This window comes from Larus michahellis, chromosome 19, assembly GCF_964199755.1.
Source record: "Larus michahellis chromosome 19, bLarMic1.1, whole genome shotgun sequence".
Taxonomy (NCBI): domain Eukaryota; kingdom Metazoa; phylum Chordata; class Aves; order Charadriiformes; family Laridae; genus Larus; species Larus michahellis.
Genome location: NC_133914.1, coordinates 584418 through 606955, shown reverse-complemented (window position 1 = coordinate 606955; position 22538 = coordinate 584418). Strand labels below are relative to the sequence as shown.

The window sequence follows — 22538 nt, the reverse complement described above, 5'->3', positions numbered from 1 at the left end:
TGTCCTTGGCAGCTCCGCAGCCCCGGGGGGCGCAGGGCGGGGGCCGTCAGTTGGCGCGAGGCCTGCTGCTGCCTCCCATGGCGATGAACACGTCAATGGGGACGTTGGGCAGCGTCAGGCAGTGGCTGCCGGGGCATCGCCGCAGCTGCCTGTGGGGAGAGAGCGGCGTGAGCCCCACGGCACAGCACGGCATTGTCTGATACGGGACAGCATGGTATGGCACAGCACGGCACGGCATTATCTGATACGGTACAGCACGGCGCGGCACATCACAGGACGCTGCCTGCCCGATGGCGCCTGGCCTGTCCCAGGACAAGGAGAGGTTCCAGCCATCAGGCGACACTTTCGAGAGCAAAACAAGCCACGTTTGCCAGAGCAGGGACCTGCTCTCTGCGATGGGGACGCGGCGTGGCTGTGCCAGGGCCGGACCCTGGGCCCCATGGGGTGTTCCGGCCCCCCTTACCTTCCCACAGCCTGCTCGGCCTCTGCCGGCTCCTGCGTTTCTGGAGGCACGGCCACGCGGGGACAGTCACCGGCCTCGATGGGGAACCTCCGCGCCTGCGGTGTCTGCTGGGAGCTCATGTCCGAGCCCTGGATGTGTCTGCCCAGAGAGGAGCAGGGGGGTGAGCCGGGCCCCCCAGCAACAGCGAAAGAACAGAGGGGACATGGGGGGACCCCGACCAGCCCCGTAACCATCAGTGCTCACCCCAAGAGCCCCCACTCACCAAGAGGGCGTCCTGGCCTGTCCCCCACCCCGCTGCGCCTCCGTCACCCAACTGACACTGCATCAGCTGCATCACAATAGCCCCCCTGGGCTATAAAAGGTCCCTTTGTGCTCCCCCAGGGTGGCCCCCGGGCGCTGCGATAGTGTAGCGGGGTCACCGTGGGGTGATCCGAGGGAGCGAAGTGCCCCAGCTGGCATGAGGACATGGAGGGGTTTTTACTTGCCAATGGCTACCAGCTGGGCAGGACCATTGGGGAGGGGACGTACTCCAAAGTGAAGGAGGCGTTTTCCAAAAAGCACCGGAAGAAAGTGGCAATTAAAATAATTGATAAGAGAGAAATGCCAGAAGGTAAGAGATAACCTCAAAGGGATGAGGGGGGACCTCCGGGTTGAGGCACCGTCCCTCCTCCGGGGCTTTTAATTCCCAGCAGAAAACGTTTCCCACACCGGTCACCCAAGAGCAGACGGGGGGGAGTGGGGCTGGGGGGTCCAGCAGAGCAGCCTGAGGACCATGGCCCCAAGGATTAGGACCTGTTTAGGTGGCCACCCCTCCCACCGCAAGGATGGCAAAGCGCTGGTGGTGCCCAGCGGCCCCCCGCGATGAGCAGCCCTTGGGGAACAGTGCCCGGCCATAAGGAACCAGGGAATGACCTTCCCTCCCTCTGCCGAGTCCCCGGGGGTGCCCGGAGCCAGCAGCTTGGGGATGTCCCTGTGACCAAACCCCCCCCCCCCAACCTCTTGGCAGAGTTTATTCACCGATTCCTGCCCCGGGAGCTCCAGATCATCACACGCTTGGACCACAGGAACATCATCCGTGTGCACGAGATGCTGGAGTCAGCGGAGGGGAAGATCTGCCTCGTGATGGAGCTGGCGGAGGACGGGGACATCTTTGACTACGTGCTCCGCGAGGGGCCCCTGCCCGAGCCCCACGCCAGGGCGCTTTTCCGCCAGTTGGTGGAGGCCATTGAGTACTGCCACGGCTGCGGGGTGGCCCACCGCGACCTCAAGTGCGAGAACGCCCTGCTGCATGGCCACACCTTGAAGCTGACGGATTTTGGCTTCGCCAAGCTGCTCCCCAGGGAGGGCCGGGAGCTGAGCTGGACCTTCTGCGGCAGCACGGCCTACGCCGCGCCCGAGGTGCTGCAGGGCGAGCCCCACGACAGCTGCAAGGGCGACGTCTGGAGCATGGGCGTCCTCCTCTACGTCCTGCTCTGCGCCCACCTGCCCTTCGACGACACCGACATCCCCAAGATGCTGCACGAGCAGCAGAAAGGTGTCTCCGTCCCTGGGCACCTGGGGATCTCCAAGGAGTGCCAGAACCTTCTGGAAATGCTCCTGGAACCAGACATGACCCTGAGACCCTCCATCGAGGGGGTCAGCAGACACCCATGGCTGACTAACCCCTGAGGACGCGCCCTGCTCTCCCGCAATGGAACAGATTGTTTCTAAAATGATGATAAATTTGGAGGACCGCGTTTCCTATCTAGCCAGCCTCGCGGGTGGTGTGCCACAGACAAGGTTTTGTTCATACTCGGGCTTTTTTTTTTTTTTTTTATAGGATATCAGCTCACTCAAAGCCCTTGAGTGCCAGCGGTGGGGAGCAGGGCAGACACGGGCTCTGAGCAGCCCAGGTCCACCTTCCCCAGTTCAGCAAACTGGGAGGAAAGGGAAATTTAAAGCAGCCGACACACAGCAGAGACCCTCATGAGGCAGCCGTCCCCATCCCGCGGGCACAGGAAAATGAGAACATCCGACACAGGCAGAGACTCTGTAGAATTCCTTTAATTGCTGTTAACTGCAAGTCTGTAAAAGGTTCAGAGAAAGTCATTGTTACAAAACTACCAGCAGTTAGAATTGTTCCTGGTTTTCACCCCAGCTAGAAAAGGCTCAGGGAGATGCAGAATAGTTCAGAACAGAGAATATTGCACAGACAACCAAATGGTTAATTTGACCAAAGAATTAAAAAAAAAAAAAAAAAAAAAAAAAAGCAGCGACACAGATGAGAGCACTGAACCCTCGGAGCTCTGCCGCAGGCCCAGGGACCCAGCCGTGACTCAGACCACCAAACCCCGAGGGACCACAGCCCCGACACCCCACGGGTGTCACCTCCCCACAGCAGGTTTTCCTGCTACAGTAAATTCGAGCCCAGGACAGGGTGAGGTGGCAGAACATTCCGGAGGCGCCGCAGGGCCCACCGTACACCACGAGGGAGGAGAGCTGTAGCGCAGTCCCTGGCCCTCGTGGGCTCTGCAGGACAGACAAGCTCCCACGTAAGCGCCTGAAGTCACCGCTGCCACCAATCTGCCTGTGTGGGCAGCTGCATTTGAGAATGTCCCCAAAGAGGGGGCAAAAAAAGACCAAAAACCCCAACTCTTCCAAGTGCACCTAGGCTAACGCTATCCAAACCCAGAAGGAAACCCACAGCTCCAACGGAGCAGCCCTGGAAGGGGCAGAAGGACAAAGGTAGCGCATATAAAACCACCACCCCAAAAGCCAGAGACAGCAGCGAGGGCTCTGTCCCTTTTGGATCACTGTAATTAGCAACATCCACTGAGGAGCATCTCATGCATCTCATTAGCATCTTCTAATGAGAAGGGAACTGCCCCAAAAAAGAGAGGCCGTAGGGCCGGAGGAAGCATTGCAAGCAGTCACAGGGGGCTTAAGGGAAGGAACCCAAGTGAGCACAGTGAGGATTGTGACCCTGGTGGCCGTGGGGCCTGGCACGGGGGGAACACGAGGGGAGACAGACGAGTGGACAGACACAGCCTCAGCCAACAGGTACCACCCGCGCCCAGGCACTTCTGCCTCCCGCTGGGCAAGGGAAGGGCCGAGCCTCAGTGCCAAGGTGGAGGTTTAAGTGGTCACTGGGGCTTTGCAAGGGCTGAACTGGGCACCACGACAGAGGGGTTCTGCTCCCGAGGTGACCCAAATCACTGCCTGCCCAGAAGGGCTCAAGTAAGAGCAGGCCACGAGTACTTTGCTTGGGAAATTTACCTAGAAGTACAGAAAACCCAGTAGAGGAAGGCAGTGCAGCTGCAAAGGGGGAAGCAGCAGGTCTTGGCTCTTAGAGGCGCTGCTGCTCTCGCAGCAGGAAACGAGAGTTTCCATTAGAAAAAGCTTCCAAGACAAAAAGCCAGGCAGAAACTCAGGGTTTGCAGGGAGTTTGGCTCCTTCCAGCATGGCCCAGCTTTAGGCCAAAGCCACAAGCTGACTGCCTTTCTTTGCGGCAACGAGCGAAGAGCAGAAGGGGCTTCTGCTGCAGCACCTCCAGGCCCCGGCCGCTCCCTCCATGGGGGCTTTCTCCAGGGATGGCCCAGCCAGCAGCACGGAGCAGCGAGCGAGCAGGCACAGCTTACATCCAAGAGCCTTTGAACTGCTGCACTGTAGACAACACGCGCGCACAAGGAAACTATCAGCCAGCTGGCAGCACCGAGAGATCCCGCCAGGTGTCCGAGTGCCCAGCTCGCCCTGGGGACCCCTCACTGCATCGCATCTGCCTCTACCCGACGCTTTCGGGGCAGTCAGTTTTGGCTTGGCCAGTCTCTAGGACCTACTGAGAAGATGGCCTCCCTAGCAGCTACGTGTACGAGTGAACTCCTGCTTCCTCCTTCTCCTCCTCCAGCTCTGAAGGGGTCACTTGAGTTGCCCACAGGATTTAGCAGGAATGAAACTCCTCCAGCCTGGAACCGCAATCCCCAGCACAGTTACACACAAAGGAACAGCCGGTCTGTGATTTAATTCACATTCGATGGTGGAAATGAGCCTGTGACACACACTGGAAGCAGTCGCTTTATTCCCAGTCTTCCCACTCTTCATCTTCCAGCTGCAAACAAGAGTAACATCCCTCAGTTTGTTTCTGTAACTCAACGGCCATCTGCCAACAGACCCTCCTGCCCAGGGCACCTGAGTCAGCGCAAAGCCTGATATATCCTCACGCTCCCACACCCTCACAACAGGGATTTGCTTGCTCTGTTCCCCCTGGGGAACTTGCACACTCATCCCTCTTAAAGCATGTCCAAACAGCCGCTCTCTGCTCCAGCTCACACCCACGACTCCCACAGCGACATCCCAAGCTATGCCCGTGTCCTCAAAGAGCAAGTCAGGCCTTTGAGAAGCCTCCTGCCAGCTCCTCTAGGCCCTTCCAGGCCAGCAGCAGCCACATCTTGCTGCAGCGTGCTGCAGAGCCCTGGCTCCATAATGGGCGCTGGAAGCAGAGCTCAAGCCGAAGGATTTGCCTTCTTGCTCCGAGGCACTGCAGTGTCTCTCCACCTCCCAGGGGAAGCACCCAGCAACGGCAGAGCTCAGGCAGCATCACCCTGGGGAGCTGCTGATGGTTTCTGGGAGTGATCTTCTCGCTTATTTGAGTGAGCACCTCCCCTCCACTCACCTCCCCAGACACTTCCACCTTCGAGAGCGCCAGCTGCACCTCCTCTTCAGTCATGTCCAAATCAAAGTCCTTTTCCCAGTCCTCACTGATATCCGTGCTGGAGCCTGTAACCACAAACATCACGACGGCCATCAGAGCTGCACGCGCCCCAGGCACTCGCGAAATCACGCAGCTGCCCGAGCAGACCCACAAAGCCCTGGCATTCATAAGGCTCAGATCTACCACAGCCTGCCCCGGGAGAAAAAGCCTCCCCCATTCCCAAGAGCAGGCTGTCAGCTCGCTCACAGAGATGGGACGGACTGAGCTGCACTTCCCTCACAGCAAGGGTTGATTCAGAATGAGTGCAAGAGGTGAATGCTGAAACATTCTCCTCTGGCCTGGGAGAACTAGGATGTGTCACGCTTCAGTCACAAGAAAACACAACAAATAAGGAGTGACAGGAGTGACTTAGGCAAGGGGACTGTCACAGTCCCCAACAGAAGGAACAACCTCCTGAGGCAGAGGCGGAGCAGGGACCCTCCTAGGGGTGACATACAGAGGGAAGGAAACATCACGTTCCCTACACAGGCCACAGCCTTGCCCCAGCACCCAGCAGCCCAGGGACCAAAGGTCTACCCTGTTCAGCTGACAGACTTGATTTCCTCTCGAATTTCCTCCTGCTCAACACAGACCCAGTTCGTGATACTTGGCCATCTTGCTGGATCTTGGGTTACTTCCAGTGGCTTTATAATCCTATAACCAACGTAAGCATTACTCTGGGAGACCTACAGCAGGCTCTGCTGAAGGCAGAATCCCCTGCAATTAAAAATTTGTAAATTGTTGCCAGCCAGAGCTGCAAAATATCCCTCCTCAGGGTCCTGGAGGAGTCTCACCCTCCGTTCTCCTGAGGGAGCATCAGGAACAGGGCTCAGGAGAAGACACTGGCCCAGCCACCTGCTGAGAGCAGACTGTCACCATCTGATGTGCCCAACTTGACCCTGCCCAACAGCATAAGGATTCATTTTCGGTTCAGCTATTAAGACAATCTTTGGATCTAACCTTCCTGGGTTATTTTGGCAAAACCTCTTTTCTCCTCTTCCATCATCACAAAATCAAAGCACTTTCCCCAAAAGCTGCCACCCTCAGCCAAAGGTTTCCAGGCCCTGTGCTGGCCCCACAGACGCACCTTTCTTGCCATTGTTGGAGGGAGTGGATTTCCCACTATCCGAGTTCAGCTCAAAGACACGTAGATCTGTTGGTCCTTCCTCTTTCAGAGTCTCTGTCCTGCCCTGGCCTTTGCTCTCCACCTCTCTGAGCTCTGTAACAGACGGCTGCTCTGAGGATGCTGCTGACTCCTGGGCAGGTGCAGAAGGATGACCGGGTTCTGGGGGCTTTGGCAGGGAGCTCTGCTCTTCCGAGGTGGCCTCCAGCAGCTTCTGGGAGAGGTCTCTGGCCCCGGCTGGTTGTGCTCCAGTCTGTAGCTGTGCAGCAGGCACAGAGGCAGGGTTTGCAATCTGAGTCACAAGGGAGACACTCTCACTGCTCTCAGAGGGGCTCCTCTCTGCTGGGGCCAGCTCCGGAGGAAGGACAGCCCAGCTTTCCTCTGAGGGTCCCTTGTGAGCAGTGGGGTGGCTTCCCTCCAGGGCTGCAGGGGCAGATTCTTTCTCTGCTGCTTCTGGCAATTTCACGTTTGCACAAGGCAGGGGTGACATCCCCAAGAACTCCTCTGTAGGAAGGCAGAAGACAAGCGAGAGATGTTTCAGCAAGTGCAGCAGCAGCTGACAGTGCAGCAGGGTTGGCTGCAGCTGGGCTGGGAGCTGAATTTGTGGGAGCAAGGAGGAGCCACCACCTCTCTAACTGAGACCTGCCGAGGTCTGCACGAGCCCTCCCGCAGACCCCCCACCATCTGACCCACCTTCATCTTCTTCCCAGCCTGGCTCCTCTTGGTGAATGCTCTGCTCCGCTCGCTGCTTCAGAGCCTCCCTTCGGGCTTCATCCTGCAGGGAATTCAGCATCAGCAGCCGCTCACGTCCCCAGTCCTTTCCTCCCCAAGGCATCTCAGTGTCAGTGACAACAAGGACACAGACAAGGCAGCCCAGATCCCTGCTTTTTCAGGAAAAGTATCTCCTGCCTCTTTGGTCCGCACTAGAGAGCTCCTTGGCTGGAGTGCCCACCCGCTGGGGGAGACACCCACCTCCTGACCTACCTGCTCCAGGCGATGCACTTTATAGAAGTAGCGCTGCCAGAATTCAGAATGGGAAACAGCCACAGGGACCTGTGAGTGACACAGAAAACACGATGAGTCACTGCAGAGGGAGCACTGCGGTTACTGCCTTGCTCCTGTCTCCTCCCGAGCCTTGCAGCTGCCCTCACAACCTGCACAAGGCACCTGCATTTTCAGCTGCACACACTTGAGACCAAGCCTCGGGTACGTACCGGCAGATGCCCACACGCACATCAGACAGCTACAGAGGAACTTCTGTTCCAGGCTCGTGACAAACAAGCAGGGGAGAAGAATACAATATGCTGACAAATATCCACGTGCCAGTTTACCACAATTCTTTCTAACACAAACTCCAGGGCCCAAGCAGCTCAGGGCTTCCCTGCACCATACCCCAAGTCAGAACCTGCCCACTGCAGGAGCCAGGCAGGGCCTTACCATTTTGGTGTAGAGAGCCCGGATGGAAGGGCTGGTTGCCAGCAGCTCCGCGATCTCCCCTTTCTTCTCCTCTAGGTTAAACTGAGAGAGCCAGGCCTCAAGGAGCTCAGCAGGGCCTGTACAGGGCAAGCACAGAGATAACAGTCCTTGGCACAAACAAGGCAGGAACAGTTTCAGGAAGTTTCACTGGAAAGATGCCCTAAACCAGACCAGCTGGGGCGAGCAAGGGGCAGAGGAGGAGGAAGATATGGGTCTCTCATATTGTGGGTCCTCTGCTGGCACAAGGCCACATGGCACCAGCTGTAGCGGCAGTTTAAGCTGGCCCAGCAAACTCTCAGTCTAAGCTCTTCCCCAATGCAACAAACAGATCTGCTCTCCGTAAACAGCAACCCCGTCGACAGCAAAGCCAGCAGGCCTGCTGGCAAAAGGCTCTGGGCAATTCAGGACAGCCCACAAACCCCACGCTAGGGCCAGATTTGCTTGGCAGCAGCACCACCGAGCCCCCCCATACCATCAGGTTCGTTGCAGTAGGTGGCTGGGTCTGACTGGAGGCTGTAGAGACGAGCCTGGAAGAGACAGACAGGGCAGAGCCGTCAGTGGAGGGGCAGCAGCGGAGCCCCGAGAGGACAGGGCCTGGGGACTCTGCATCCCGGAGGGAAGGCCCAGGAACGAGGCACTCACCTTGGCACTGTCGTAGGGCTCTGTGGTACCTGTGGGTGTTGCCATCAGTGTAATGACATCGCAGTCAATGGTCTTATCCGGTGAGGGAGCAAATGTGTCCGAGATGACACCCAGGAAGTCAGAGAGCCCCTTCCTCACCTTTTCAGTTGCACCCAAGGAGCCTTCTGTCCTCTTGAAGAGAAAAGGCAGTGCAGTGTAAGCGACAGTGCCCGCAGCAGCAGGACAAGTCTCAGTCTTTTCTGGATAGGTTCCTTTAAAGTAAAAGGATTTCTCTGCCTTCAAAGAAGTGCTAATGAGGTGACCGTGTGGCCAGGGCTGGGCTAGAAGGGTGTGGTGGCAGGCACTAGCCTCAGGTGGCGGTGGGGCAGGCAGGCCTTGTCATAGGTTTGTGGGGAACACAGCCTAGGCTTTGCGGGAAAGGACACAGCCAGGTTCGGGGACTGGCTGGCTTGGGAGTTCGACTGTCACAGCAGCAGCTCTGCAAGGCTAAGGCTGACAGCTTGTGTGGAGATCCGATGTCATACTACAGTGACACTGGCAGTATCCCACCTACACTGCACACTGGGAGAGGGAAAGCACAAGGAACTTGTCTCCACTCGTCTCCAGAGGTTCCTCACCACTACAGCAAGGAAATCCCACACAGTGCTCAGCACCAAACCTGCAGCACAGAGAAACTCTGACACCTGAAGCTCACGGTTACACATTGGGGTTTGTTCACAGGATCATGATCTCGGAGACAGGTGCATCCTATTCAACCCCCGCTTTGCTTTCTGCAACCAAGAATCCCAGCGCGCTCACTCCTATACTCACTGCCAGCTTGTCCTTGACCACGCTGGCTGTAGCAGCGATAGTGCAGGCTGTGTCATGCTGCACTACTTGAGTGAACTCAGCCAGGTCCCGTTTCATGAATTCCAAAGCTTCTGTGGACTGTAAGAAGATGACAGATAGATTGTGTAATCGTTTTGCTCTCCAATTAAGCCACGGTCACTCTGAGAACACGTGGCACATTGCAAAGACTAAAGTGTGAGAGCCTTTAACCCAGCTGAGCCCTTACCCCAACTTGTGCAATGGGTAAGACTGTAATAACCAGAATAACAATGGGAAACTGCTATGCCCAAGACATGTTACAGTGCGGTTTTTTTAAGAATGGAAAAAGACAGGTTAGCAAAAGCCTTGTTCTGAGTTTTGCGTATAATTAATGTAAGCAATGCTGTCACAGGCAGGATATTACACATGGGAAAGCAACGCTGCACGTGCCCTCCCTGCTCAGGTGGCGATTTTCACATCCCCCGAGCCCCGCGCTGCTCCCCCGAGCCGCACCGTCCCCAGAGTCACAACAAATACACCCCACCTCCCCCTCCGCCTTCCGACCGGCCCCTTCCCGGCTCACGGGCTGCGCTACGGCCGCCGGGCGGCCACCGAGGCCCGGCTCGGGAGCCACCAGAGCCATTGTTGACGCAGCCGCTCGGCCCAGCCCTCACCCGCCGGCAGCCGGCCGGCCCCGCGGCTCCCTCAGCCCGCCGCCCCCCCGGCCGCCCCGCAGGCCCGGCCCGCCGCCGCCTCCTACCTTCTCCTTGACGGCCTGATAGCTCTGCTGCAGCCAGCTCCGCCACCAGCCCGCGTCCTCCCTGCACGGCGACAACGCACGTCAGGCGGGACCGGCCCCTCCGCCGCCCCCACCCCGGGACCGGCCCCTCTCCCGCCGCCGGCCCGAGCCCCTTCCCCGCCGCCCCCCTCAGCGCTGCCGAACTCACCCCTCCGCCATCTTGGCGGCCTGACGTCACCAATATTTACCGACCCCTCACCCCCGTCAACGTCACTTCCTCCTCCTCCTCCTGCGGGGAGGGCGGCCGGTGGCGGAGGTGAGGGGCGAGCGGCGAGGGACGGGAGGGAGGGAGGGAAGAGGAAAGAAAGAAAGAAAGAAAGAAAGAAAGGCCGCTGGACGGGAGGGGAGGGGAGGGGGCGGGGCGCGGCGCGGCCGCTGCTCGGCCCCTCCGGCTGCCGGTGCGTGGGGAGAGGCTGGCGGGAGGCGGTGGCGGGTCCCCGGGGGGTCCCCGGGAGGCGGTGGCGGTTCCCCACCCCCCGAAGCCCCCCCGCTGACGGTGCCTCCTCCTTGCCCGGGCAGCGGGAGCGATGGAGATGCAGTCGTACTACACCAAGCTGCTGGGAGAGCTGAACGAGCAGCGCAAGAGGGACTTTTTCTGCGACTGCAGCATCATCGTGGAGGGCAGGATCTTCAAAGCCCACAAAAACATCTTGTTCGCCAACAGCGGGTATTTCCGAGCCCTGCTGATTCACTACATCCAAGACAGCGGACGCCACAGCACTGCCTCTCTGGACATCGTCACCTCGGAGGCCTTCTCCATCATCCTCGATTTCCTTTATTCCGGGAAACTGGATCTCTGCGGGGAAAATGTTATTGAGGTGATGTCTGCAGCCAGCTATTTGCAGATGACCGATGTGGTCAACTTCTGCAAAACGTATATAAGGTCATCGTTAGATATTTGCAGGAAAATAGAGAGAGAAGCCGCTTTCTATCAGGCTGATAGCGGGAGCGCCAGCTCTGCGAGAGAGGGCACCTCGTACAGCTCCAAGAGCCAGTGCTCTGCCTCTGTCTCTTCCCTGCAGGAAAAGGAAAGGATTTTGGATTGTCAGAGAGACCCTCCCTGTGGCGAATGCAGCAGCTGCCATCCCCTGGAGCTGGTGGTCAGAGACCCCGGGAGCAGCGACTCTCCAGATGACGTTAATTCTTCACTGCCCAAGGGGGTGGAACCCAAAGTGGAGTTTGACTCGGATGAAGTGGAGGTGGAAGTGGGTGAACGGCTGCCGCAGTACCCGACTCCACTGTCCCTCGAGCAGATGGACGAGGGGCTGCACGGCGGGCAGGCGATGGACCTAGCCTGCAATAATTATCACATGAAACAGTTCCTAGAAGCCCTGTTGCGCAACAGCTCAGCTCAGAGAAAGGATGAGGTGGTTCATCACTTTGTCCGGGGCTTTGAGGGTAGGCCAGAGGATGCAGGGGTAGCCATGAGTTCCATGATGGACATTCACAGCGACTGGTATGGTGAGGACACAGGTGAGAGGACTCCGGGGGGTATAGGCTCTGTAATTGAGGAGGAAACTGCTTAGTTGTGCGACTTCCTTTGTTATTCTCATTCTTGTTCAGGAATATATTGCTGAATATTATGCCATAGCAAAATAAACTATTGTTCTGGACTTGAAAGCTGTACTCATTTATTCAGTGCAGCATTCGGGAGGTAAGTATTTCTCACAGCTTTTACAGTCTCTTTGAAACAGATCCTGGAGCTTGGTGTTGATGATACTGCTTTAATAAACAATCTCATTTGGGACCTTGTTGAATGGCAGGCAGATTTTTAAAAAGAATCTTCCTCTCATAATGTTACTGTTAGAAAGAGCAATTAGAAAGCTAAGTTGAGCTGCCACAAGAGGGATCTGCTGTAGAACCTGAGAGAGCAGAAGCAGCTTATTGCACTGGAGCTCCTGCCGGCTCTTTGGTCTGTTTGCTGTTACTTACTTTGAACTTCAGAAGGGCAGAAATCATTTTTTACTCAGTATTGAGTGACGCCTAGAAATTCTTTAAGAACACTGAAAGCTTTAAACTCTCTGGTGTTGCATAAAGGTGAGACTTAACTTTTACTTCTAGCGCCAGACTCGCTTTTCAGCTGCTGGTCACCGGAGGTTCTGCTTTCCCCAGCCCAGCGCCTGTTGGGGTGTCTTGCTCGCGCTGGCAGGAATGTCTCCTACCAGCACTGTGAGGGACCTGGAGAAGAAGGTCATGTCCATATGCATTTCTCCTGAAGCGGACAATAAGGATTTGGGTGTTTTATCTGCTTACAGTAATGTTGGTGCAGAACTTGCCTCATCCAAACTGCCTGATGAAGATGGGAGGCGGCTCTGACGAACGCTGCAAGTGCCATAGCTGTTCACGATGTGACAAATGCCACAGGATTTGAGGCACAGGAAAGAGAGGAAATCTTTCACTGAATATTCTACTCTACGTAGCAAGCTTACATTCATGTCATTTCCAGCTCAGGCACGCATGTGTGATCTTAAAGCCCATAAACCAAATAATACCTCTCACTGCTTTAAAATAAGGAATCTGATAAAATCACAAATTCAGTCTTACAGTCACCAAAAGACCGAAGTTATCAGAACAGAGTGCTGTCACCAGGTCATGCCACTGGCTTTTGATACATAGCAAGACAAGAGCATCTAACACACAAACTTGGCTTTTTCCCCTCCTACACTCTTCAGACTGTTAATGAATCATTAAAAGGGAAATGCTTCTAGAATTTGATGAGAACATCGGGTTTTATGACAACGTACTAGAAATGTTAATGGTCGATGTGCTTTAAATAGGAGTGGGGAAAAAAACCCCAGACCTTGCATTCAGTTATGTTTATCTGCTAAAAGTGAACGTTGTAAGCATTTAGTAGGATGGAAGTATCTCTTTGCAGCTTTTAGTGCTCCTGCTGTCTTAGCATTTTCACAGACACCAGGAATGAGAAATACAAAATCCCGATAAGGGAGTGGTGCTCTCCTGCATTCAGGCTGGCAGATGAGATAAATGTCACTTATTTTCAAGTGTCCGCATCTGTTCGAGTCATCCTGGTCCCCTTCACAGCTCATGGGAGGGGAAACGGGCACCTGTAGAGAGCCTGGAAGCAAGGCAAGTCTAAGAACTCCTTTTCTTTTATTAAACAGTGCTCTGAACACCCAGCAGGGATTGGTAATACCCCGTGAAGGTACAAAATTGGGTGAGATGAATTTCACTTGATCGCCACACGTTAATACTAGTCACTCCTTTTTCTGAGACAGGGTTGGACAAACCTTAGTCTGAGGAAGATTCTGTGGCCCCACCTACTTTGGCGTAACTGTTAAAGAGCTCGAGGCTTGATCTCAAACACGTCCCTCAATCGGTACCTGAAATAGGGAAACCTTATCTTTTAGTATAACATCTCAGCCTTTATGCTGGAAAGGAAGCTCCTATCTGGGCTAATACCGAAAAACTTGGCAACACCCACTTTTATATAAAATGTGATCTTCAAATTGAATTCTCTCTTTTTGCATCTGTCTTCATAAATTACATATTACTTGTGTGCATGTAGTCTGATTGTAGGAAAAGTATAATATCAGCAAATGTATCGGAGTCCTTCATCTTGTTATTTCCAATGGAAAGTGAACGCTGAACTGGATGCCAGTAGAAACACGCATTCATACTTTGAGATGGGTTCTCCACATCTAAATTTATGAACGTTCTAAAAGCATATGAGAAACATTGCACTACTTCTACCTGTAATTTGTCATAAAGATTTTAGTTTCTAACGCTGCTTAATGCTAATGGTATCAGAAAAAGAAAAAAAAAAGAAAGTAGGAGACTTTCTGTGGCTGAGATAGTGCAGAGACCGCGCTGCACTAAAAGCAAATTTTTGGCACTTAATTAAATGGCTTCTTAAAATAAAATTAATTTGTTTTTCTGTTGTGAGCCAACTCCCTTAGAGTATCAGCTATGTAAGCAAGGTGATTAATAAGGCAAGCTGATTTTCAAGGGACTTGATCCTCTGCAGCTGCATGAATGTCTTCTGAAATTGCACAACCTACAGAAATTCCAGGTAAGCCAAATAGAAAAAGAGGGGAAAGTGCAATTATCTTGGCTGAGATGTGCAGTGGGGAGGCTAAGAAGCCGATAGCTAACACTGGTGAACTGTCTAATCTAACGCACTGTGTTTTTTCTTCCCCAAAGGTGATGTGTTAGTTGTGCCAATCAAGCTTCACAAATGCCCGTTCTGTCCCTACACGGCTAAACAGAAAGGAATATTAAAACGGCACATTCGCTCTCACACGGGTGAGAGGCCCTACCCCTGTGAGACGTGTGGGAAGCGCTTCACTCGGCAGGAGCACCTTCGGAGTCATGCTTTAAGCGTAAGTTTGAAAGATTACACGTCAGGAAATTCTTAAAAGCTTTTGGCGTTTCCCAGTCACGTTTCCCAAAATATGTTGGACACAATGATTGTTGCCAACATGAGATAAACTTTTCTAATAAGTTTAAGCCACTGATACGTGGTTCACCAGTACTTATGTAGCCCCAAATCTTTGTTGCTGGAAATGTGATGGGATCACCTGCCCTTTAGCTTAAGTGTAGATGTTTTTCTGTTCCAGGAATATATGCAAAACAGTACCTAGAAAGAGCTAAAGCAAGAAGGCAGGGTGCCTTTTTTACCATAATCTTTTATTTTTAACTTCAGGTGCATCGATCAAACAAGCCGATTATCTGTAAAGGCTGCAGGAGAACATTCACAAGTAGCCTGTCTCAAGGATTGCGGCGCTTTGGCTTGTGCGACAGCTGCACTTGCGTGACCACTACCCACGAGGACTCCATGCCCATTAACCTCAGCCTAATGGAGCCTTCGTCAGAAGGCCAAGAGAAGGGCGATGCCGATAACGACTGGCCCATATACGTGGAGTCTGGAGAGGAGAACGATCCGGCCGATGATGACGATGCTGATGGTGATGACAAGCAGGAAATCCACAGGAGTTTGTCAGACCGAGAAACGCTTATGTAGCAGCGAGAGGAGAGTGGGAGCGTTTAAAGTGTTTCCCTAACAGTGGCCAGTCGGCAACAGAAAACTGTGTATTTAACCAATTAGTGAGACTGTGCTGGTTTTTATTATTCCATTTTTTAAAAGAAGAGTGGGGAGAATTGGAAATTTTAATACTTTTAAGTTTTCAGTGCTGTGCACCAGAAATCTGTGAAGAATCTTCTGTCTGGGGTTCACAGAGGTTGTACTTGAGCAATTGCCAGGGGTGTCTCTGCCTTCTAGTTTTGATTTTGCAGGTGGAACCTCTCTGTGTTGTTTTGATACCAGGTTTCTTCAAATAATGCTGTCGTGGTCCTTAATCCCTGATCTGAGAGGGGTACCATCTTCTCTCTGGAAATTACATTAAAAGAAACGTAGTTTTCATCCGTTACCTTGTACTTTTCTAAACTAAGGGGTGATCCTTCTGTATTCGAACAGTATTATCTAAATTGTAAACCTAAAGTGTTTGCTTAGACTGGACTTGACCTGGAAACCAGGGCAGACAAACCAGGATAACAAAACTATGCTGCTGCTGAAAGCCTCGACAGTAAGCATAAATGTATTTCACGTGTCCTTAATTTCAGGTATTTAGAGAACAAGCTTCTCCTTCTCAGTTGTTTTTATTGCATCTCCCTCTCCCAAGAGCTCGGACTGCAGATCTTCAGATGTGTCCTTAATGTCATTTAGACACCAGCAGTCTTGGCTTAAGAGATATTAAGCACACATTATGGGGTCTGGTGTCCTGGTCTCTCAGTTTAGACTAAGTGAACTGCCCAATTCTCTTCAGCTTTTTACAGTAGAAGTTAAAAGCTGTCAAGAAGGTCACTTGGGAATTCTGATTCTGGTAGATTAAATAGCCAGATTCACAGCTGATGTAGCTGAGGAGCAGTTAAATATAAATATCTGAGCTATGCATATCAAAGAGCTCTGAATACCCTTTTGAAAATAATTGGGTAGGAAATCTCAGAAATTTTTACTGGCCTCTTTGTATGCACATCCTTTTCTTTCTCTTTTAATATATTTTCTTTTAGTCTTTGGTGATCATTCTCATAGTTTATGTTGTCTGAATTTATCAAAGTACTGTTTTGTTTTGTTTTAAAAAGAAAATCCTTCAGTGTGGACCTCATGTTTCTGTGCTGGGATAGATAAAGGTTGGCTTTCAAGGGAGGTGAGATTTTTTTTTCCTTTTCTAGTACCAAGTTGATATAAGCTATCAAAAATCAACCTGGGAAGCTTTAAAAGAAAACACCAACAGAAAGCCTGTTTGCTTCTGGGTAACGTACTGTTTCCTAATCAGGAGACAAAACTGAAATATACTGTGAAATAAGACTGTTAATGCTTCTTTACTATGTTGTTCTTAAGTGTTTCATGAAAAGGCAAATTTTATGTGTCTTAGCTGGAGTAAGTGCTGGACCAAAGCCTGTATTCAGGCAGGGCTGACAAAGAACGAGCAGTTCTTCCCACTTAACAAGATGGTGCTTCTTGAGGTTTTTAGTGTAAAGAAAGACTCTACACCTGGAAAACATTAGATGGAACCTAAAAAACAAAGAACCCTCTGATGTAGCCAGTTGAGGTTTTTTTCATACCTTGTGCTTTTATTTTACATACTGAAAAAGAACAATTCACCTTCTCTATTTGCTTCATTCTACAGTGAAATTGTAATCCCATAGCGATGTCAAATTTACTTGTGAGAGGTGATTCCGATGTCTCAAATGCGGTTAAGAATTCATTGCCAGATCAAGTAGGAAAGAAGAAACAAGCTTCTTAAACAAGTCGCTTCACTAGTGATTAATGAAAACAGCAAAAGGTAAAGCGACTTGTTTGGAAATGGTCTGGTTGAAGTTCTTGGTGAGTGCCACCTTCACAAGAAGATGCTGGCATCACTCGCTACGTTTATTTTCTCTAACTTCAGTTGCGTGAGCTTTCAGTGGTCCCTATTCCAGGTCATCTGTAAATTTGAGTTGTGTAATAGCTGAACAGTATCATAACGACACACATCACGATAGAAAAATCTCACTGGGACAAGATCTTTAAAAACTTCAGGGCTCTATAGCCCCTGTTTTAGTTACCTAAATTGAGACCATCGAGAGACAACTCTCATAGATGCCACCTTTGGAGCTGAGCTCCTTTGAAAATCCTGTTGTGGTTTTGGGTCCTAAGCACTTGAAAATCTGAGCAAAACGTGAGCTTGTAAATCTTGCCGGCACATTGGAAAATGCCACCTCCAGCCTACCGGGCTAGTCTTTTGGACTACTGCTCTATTTCACTTGAGTCCATCCACCATCAGAGGGTATTTTTTTGTATCTGCTTATCTGATAAAGGAAGGACTTCTGCATAGGAGAACACCCGGAAAACAGTCACGATATCTGTGTCTGTTGGGAGAGTAACTCACTAATGGAAGTGGGATAAGAATGTAAATAGGGATCCAAATTGATATTTAGTGACCAGGCATCCCAATCTCTGGTCATTCCAGCGTGCAGATGCCACCTCATTGTAAATACTGGTAGAGGCCACTAGACATTGGAGTATCAGCTGAGCATGGGTCTGGCTAGTGCTAGCGACAACTAAAATGTCAGAAGATTCAGCTTCTGAGGCAGCTGAGCTGTGCTGAGGGGTGGGGTAGCCGACTCTGAACCTGTGAGGACATTCAGAGTAGGGAAAAGGAACCTCTTGTGGAAGTCCGTATGGAATAAGAGCTGCGGGAATGACTGCGGAGACCTTCAGCGATTGTACTTCAACCTGCTTTCTTTGGTCTTAGAGATTGTTCTTGTGTGTCTTGTGCATAGAGAATGGAGCTGTGTTAAGGTCTGTGTAACACTGGGGGGGTTGTGGGTGGGGGGTTCGCCGTTCCCATTCCAGATGGAAAGTGACCACCAAAATCGATGTTTCCTGTTGATCTGTCATACTGTGATGCTTTGTTTTCAGTGGAGTCCTTCAACCTTTGTATTTGGAAGCGGATGTAGTTTATCCATGTTCTTGTGACCACCTGTCCATGTAAATCTGTTTGCTGTGCTTTCCGCTTAGTTTTTTGGATGTTTTTCCTGAAATCTTCCACTGTAGATTCAGCCTCTACAAGCTTTGAGAAAATGATGTAGCCGTTTTAAAATATTCATATGGTGCTTAATGAAGAATCAAAAATCATGTTTTAGAGATGTTATTTCTAATATAATCTCTTTCTCAAAGTTTTTTAAAGGCCGTGCAGACTACGTATCTTAAAGTCTTAGCGCTACGTAATTGACTTTGTTTAGGAGTATACGTTTTAACGTACTTTTGCACATAATTGCACTGTATTTCACGAAGGGAATACATGCTGCACTGGTATTCGTAGTGCATTTAACCTCTTGGTGCAAGACCTTGTAAATCTTCCAAATGTGGTTATTTAATTTACTGATGTTTTGTAAGGCAGTTTCATAACTGAAGTCCCTTAGTCCAGTTTAAATGACAAATTCTTATAAACCGAACCTTATTTGTAGAAGTGACTGAACTATATTTGTGGATATTGGAGCATTCTGGAGCTTTTTGATTGTCTAGAAAATAAAACTCTCTGAGAGGGTTGCTTTGATTTTTTTTTTACTGTTCAAAAGTTGACTGAGTAAACCTGAGAGTGTCTAGATTAAGGCTCACATTTCAATTTCTGGGAATTAAAAATGAATATATCCATTGCTGGCAACAGACACTTTGCAAGCAAGAGTCTTGGTAGGAAAGGATTAAAAGGATGCTGTCAACTTAAAACCCAGCCAGCTGGTGGTTTTTTAAAAAAATCTTTTATATTATTAACACGGGCTTTGTTTCCTTAACAGTTTTTTGTAGTTTTATAATCATCTTAACTTTTTAAACTCTTTTTAAAGCTTTTCATTTTTCATGCTGGGTGAGAAAAATCTGTGCAACTGGGAAAAGCTCACTGATCCTAGCTAGAAGAAAATGCTGTCAAATGCCTACAATAAAATGTATGCGGGTGGGGGGAACGGACTCCCAAATATTCTTTGTAGGTTAATTCTGAATGACAATGGATATTTCACACAGGCTTTTTTAAACCTGCTTTTACAGACGATGATATTTAAAACCTGTATTTACCTGTTGATTAAGAATATCCTGAATCAATGAAAAATGTAATAACCCCTGTCTTTTCACTGTTTTCATTCGAACAGTGAAATCCGTTCACTTTTATTTTATTGGGATCTTTTGGTGTACACGCTTGTTTCAGAAGTGCCTGGGAATTATTCATATTTCAAAACTTGTTTATTATTGAGGGTTTTTTTTTAAACATTTTTGTTAAAGATTTTTGGATCCAGCTTAAGTTGACAGTGCCCTTTAACGTGCACATAAAAACTGCATTTCTTCTCTTAAGGGCCGCTGTTAACATGTCAACCAAATAACTGAAGACAAGCCTGTTTTTTGCCTTTTGTTGGATTGTTTGAAATTCAGATTTTCTACATATCTAGAAATATTAGTAACGTGTATAAGAATATAAAGGGCATGAAGTTGTTAAAACCTCACCAGCGGCTCCATTTCTACCCATGCGTGTGGCACACGTGCCCACACAGAGCTGCTTTCAGGTCTGGCGTTACAGATAGGATGTCATCGTCTCTGCCGTGCAGGTCAGCGCAGCACTTTTAGTAAAACACAACCAGTGAATGTAACAACTTTTTTGGTGTTTATTAAATGGTTATAGGGAAGTGTCTGAATACTAGTAAATTAAAAAGAAAAAAAACAAACACCACCCTTTTCCCCCCCTCCAAAAAAATCCCTCTCAAAACAGCAGGCCGTACACAGCGACTTTAAATGCCATCCCCAAATATCCAAAGGCAAGATACTGGGCTTTAAACTTTGGACTGCCAATTGAGATGCAAAATATTTTAACTGTCAAAATATATGACTCTGTACATTCTTACATGCTTTTAGCATAACCAGCTAAGTCCTATGAAGACTCAGAGACACATGACCGGTCCCATTGATCATTGGACTAGTTACAAGGGTAAAATTTAAACATACATTGAGAGTTTTGCAGAATTAGAAACCAAGTCAGGTCTTAGACATTCTTACAGTTCTTCAGTGGCAAGGCTTAGATTAATGTTTAGCTGCCGGCTTCTTTTGGGGTTGAGAGCCAATGGCCGTGCTACTGATTTTTCAAATTCTGTCTTGTTTAGTTGTTAATAACTAAGGTAGGTGAGCTCTGACCCAAAACAGTGTGTATTACTCAAACAAAAATAGGAAGCTTGCTTTGAAATTGTTTTCTTCTTGTAGTCTTTCATGTTTCTAATACAAGACAGACATCTTTTGTTGGTAATTAACAGCTATTGGTAGCAATAACAGCTATTTCTAGATCACAAATAATTTTGAATACCTCAGTCTTTGGAGACTTGGAGGATTCTTCTCTCCTCCTGTATGAAACTGCAAACAAGAATGCTCACTAAACTAAACAAGAGTTAACACTTTGGGGAGATGCCCTGATTTTAGAACCCGCTTATTTTAGACACCATCATGCAGGTGGATTTATGGGTGGATTCAGAGACCTTTGTAAATCTCCAAGCCCATTCCAGGATCTGTCCAGGCGAAAGCCAGTACAGTAATCGCACTGTACTGTTAAACAAGACACTGTGTATTTGTTGAGGCAGGAGAGGAAGATGTTTTTTCACTTTTGAAAACCAATGTGCGAATGTTGCCACTACCTCCAGACAGGTCGGGGGAGTAGTTCAATCAAAAGTAAATTGTCCTAAAATACTAATTGGTACAATAACATTTTCATTTGTACCATCTGAATCGGACGTATATGAAATTCAGTTATCTCAGCTTTCTCTGAATGTCCATCTTGTTTTACATTTTTTACTGTTTTAAGTCTTCTTTTGTTGTTTAATGAACTTTTAAACATAGCAGATTATGACTTTTTAAAGTGCTCCAGTAAAGTAAAATAAGGGTACTTTAAAAATAAAAAAGAAGAAGAAGAAACAGTATCCAGTGTTAAGGAGACAATTTTGATGAGAAAGGTGTGCTAGGGAGTGGAAGAAGGGACTGACACCCGCTGCTCTGCTTCCATGGGTATTTGGGACCAAAGTTCTATGTGGGAAAAAGCTTGCGTAAAGTTTGAATTGTGGGTCTGGAGAGTATTTTACAAAAGCTAGCTTGGCAGCGTTCAATGACAGTTCCGAGTAAAGCCGGGTAGCAGTATGAACACAGCAGACCCTTCCAGATTCAATAACTGGGCGTTTTCTGCAGACCAGTACTAGCGCAGTTGCACTGACGTGTCACCACGAGCTGCCGCATCGGCGAGTGTTCCTGTCCTGATGTGGAGATCTGTGAGTGTGTGTGTCAGGGTGGAAAAAACAAATTAAACCAAAGTGAGAACTAACGTGCATCACCACCATATAGGCAATTTACCCTTTTTAAGGGCTGGGGATCAAATCTTTAAGTGCTTTTGTAATGTTTTTTCTACAGTGGTGCTTTACTGAATTTGTCTTTACCGTATGTTAAATTGTATATGTACTATATATGTTTATATTGTTGTATGTAGTCTGGTTCTTTTATAGTTGAAGAACAGAAAACATTAAATAAATACTAATCTCACAGTAAGTACACATTTTTTCATTTTTTACATGAAAGATGTGGGGCACTGAAGCACTTGTCTTGTCTCCTTGTCTCCAAGGGCCACCGGGCTGTCACTATCCTTGGTGCCAAGGACTCTCGGTGGGAGGAGGAAAGCAGGAGTGCAGGGCACTCAAGGGAGATGAGAGGCCGTCAAAAGCTTGCGAATGATTCGGGGACAATCAATGTTTAGATCAAGGCCTAAGTCATCAACACAGATGAGCTGTATGCAAATATGGCACAATTTCAGGTGCTGAGGGAAGCTGGGTCAAAGATAAGAATACGACTAACAAGTATTTAATATAATTCCTTTGGTACAGGGTTAGGAATTTGGGTAGTATAGGTGAAGCCACTGACAAGTTATGCTGAGATGCTCGGGCAGCTGCTGCCTCTCTTAACACCACTGTCAAACCTCAGACTTTGCCCAAGCTGTAAACGCGGTTCAGAAGATGGCCTGCTCCGTTCCTGGCAGGTGTATACTGGCAGATGGAAGATTCCTCCCTGTACTCGACATTTTAGGACAGTGTGTTACGATTTCCTTCTCATTTTGAAAAATGAAGTGATCTCCTGGTGACCTGGAGGCTGAACAAGCATTTATATTTGTACCAGAAGAGAATCAGGATGCGGCTCGGGATCTTTGTGAAGACAACCGAACTACAGAAATCACGGGTTAGTCCACTGGCTCCATCATGGAGAAAACTGATGACAGTAAAAATGATGCAGAGGCAAACGAGCTAAAGTCAAATAAGCTGGGAGTGCATTAGATGAAATTGTAATCTCAGTCTTCATTCGTTTCTGGTGTCTTGCTTACGGTCCCCCTATCTCTAGACCATGCTTGCACAACTTAAAAAGCTCTTTCGTTACGACAGGGATATGGTCTTATCTTGCATGCTTTGTATTCCTCAAGGCGTTAGGTCCTGCAACGCT

General features: G+C 49.6%; 3 protein-coding genes across 4 annotated transcripts; 2 read left to right on the top strand and 1 right to left on the bottom strand.

Annotated features, from left to right (window-relative positions):
* The first annotated feature begins 928 nt into the window (after positions 1-928).
* Positions 929-2247, top strand: TSSK3 (testis specific serine kinase 3). Its single transcript, XM_074563355.1, has 2 exons — positions 929-1073; positions 1470-2247. The coding sequence occupies exons 1-2, from the start codon at positions 929-931 to the stop codon at positions 2129-2131; spliced, it is 807 nt and encodes a 268-aa protein (XP_074419456.1). The 3' UTR covers positions 2132-2247.
* A 241-nt stretch (positions 2248-2488) lies between these two features.
* Positions 2489-10261, bottom strand: BSDC1 (BSD domain containing 1). Its single transcript, XM_074562900.1, has 11 exons — positions 10185-10261; positions 9998-10058; positions 9241-9357; positions 8431-8601; positions 8261-8315; positions 7750-7865; positions 7297-7365; positions 7006-7087; positions 6277-6816; positions 5112-5215; positions 2489-4547 (listed from the first exon to the last, which is right to left on the bottom strand). Exons 1-11 carry the CDS (start codon positions 10193-10195, stop codon positions 4515-4517), a joined length of 1359 nt encoding a protein of 452 aa, XP_074419001.1. The 5' UTR covers positions 10196-10261; the 3' UTR covers positions 2489-4514.
* ZBTB8B (zinc finger and BTB domain containing 8B) lies at positions 10231-16377 on the top strand. Of its 2 annotated transcripts, XM_074562899.1 has the most exons (5): positions 10231-10292; positions 10556-10854; positions 11059-11509; positions 14198-14376; positions 14700-16376. In XM_074562899.1, the coding sequence occupies exons 2-5, from the start codon at positions 10564-10566 to the stop codon at positions 15015-15017; spliced, it is 1239 nt and encodes a 412-aa protein (XP_074419000.1). In that variant the 5' UTR covers positions 10231-10292; positions 10556-10563; the 3' UTR covers positions 15018-16376. The 2 variants fall into 2 exon arrangements, with proteins under 2 accessions (XP_074419000.1, XP_074418999.1); XM_074562898.1 differs by having other exon boundaries at positions 10556-11509; positions 14700-16377.
* Positions 16378-22538: the final 6161 nt, after the last annotated feature.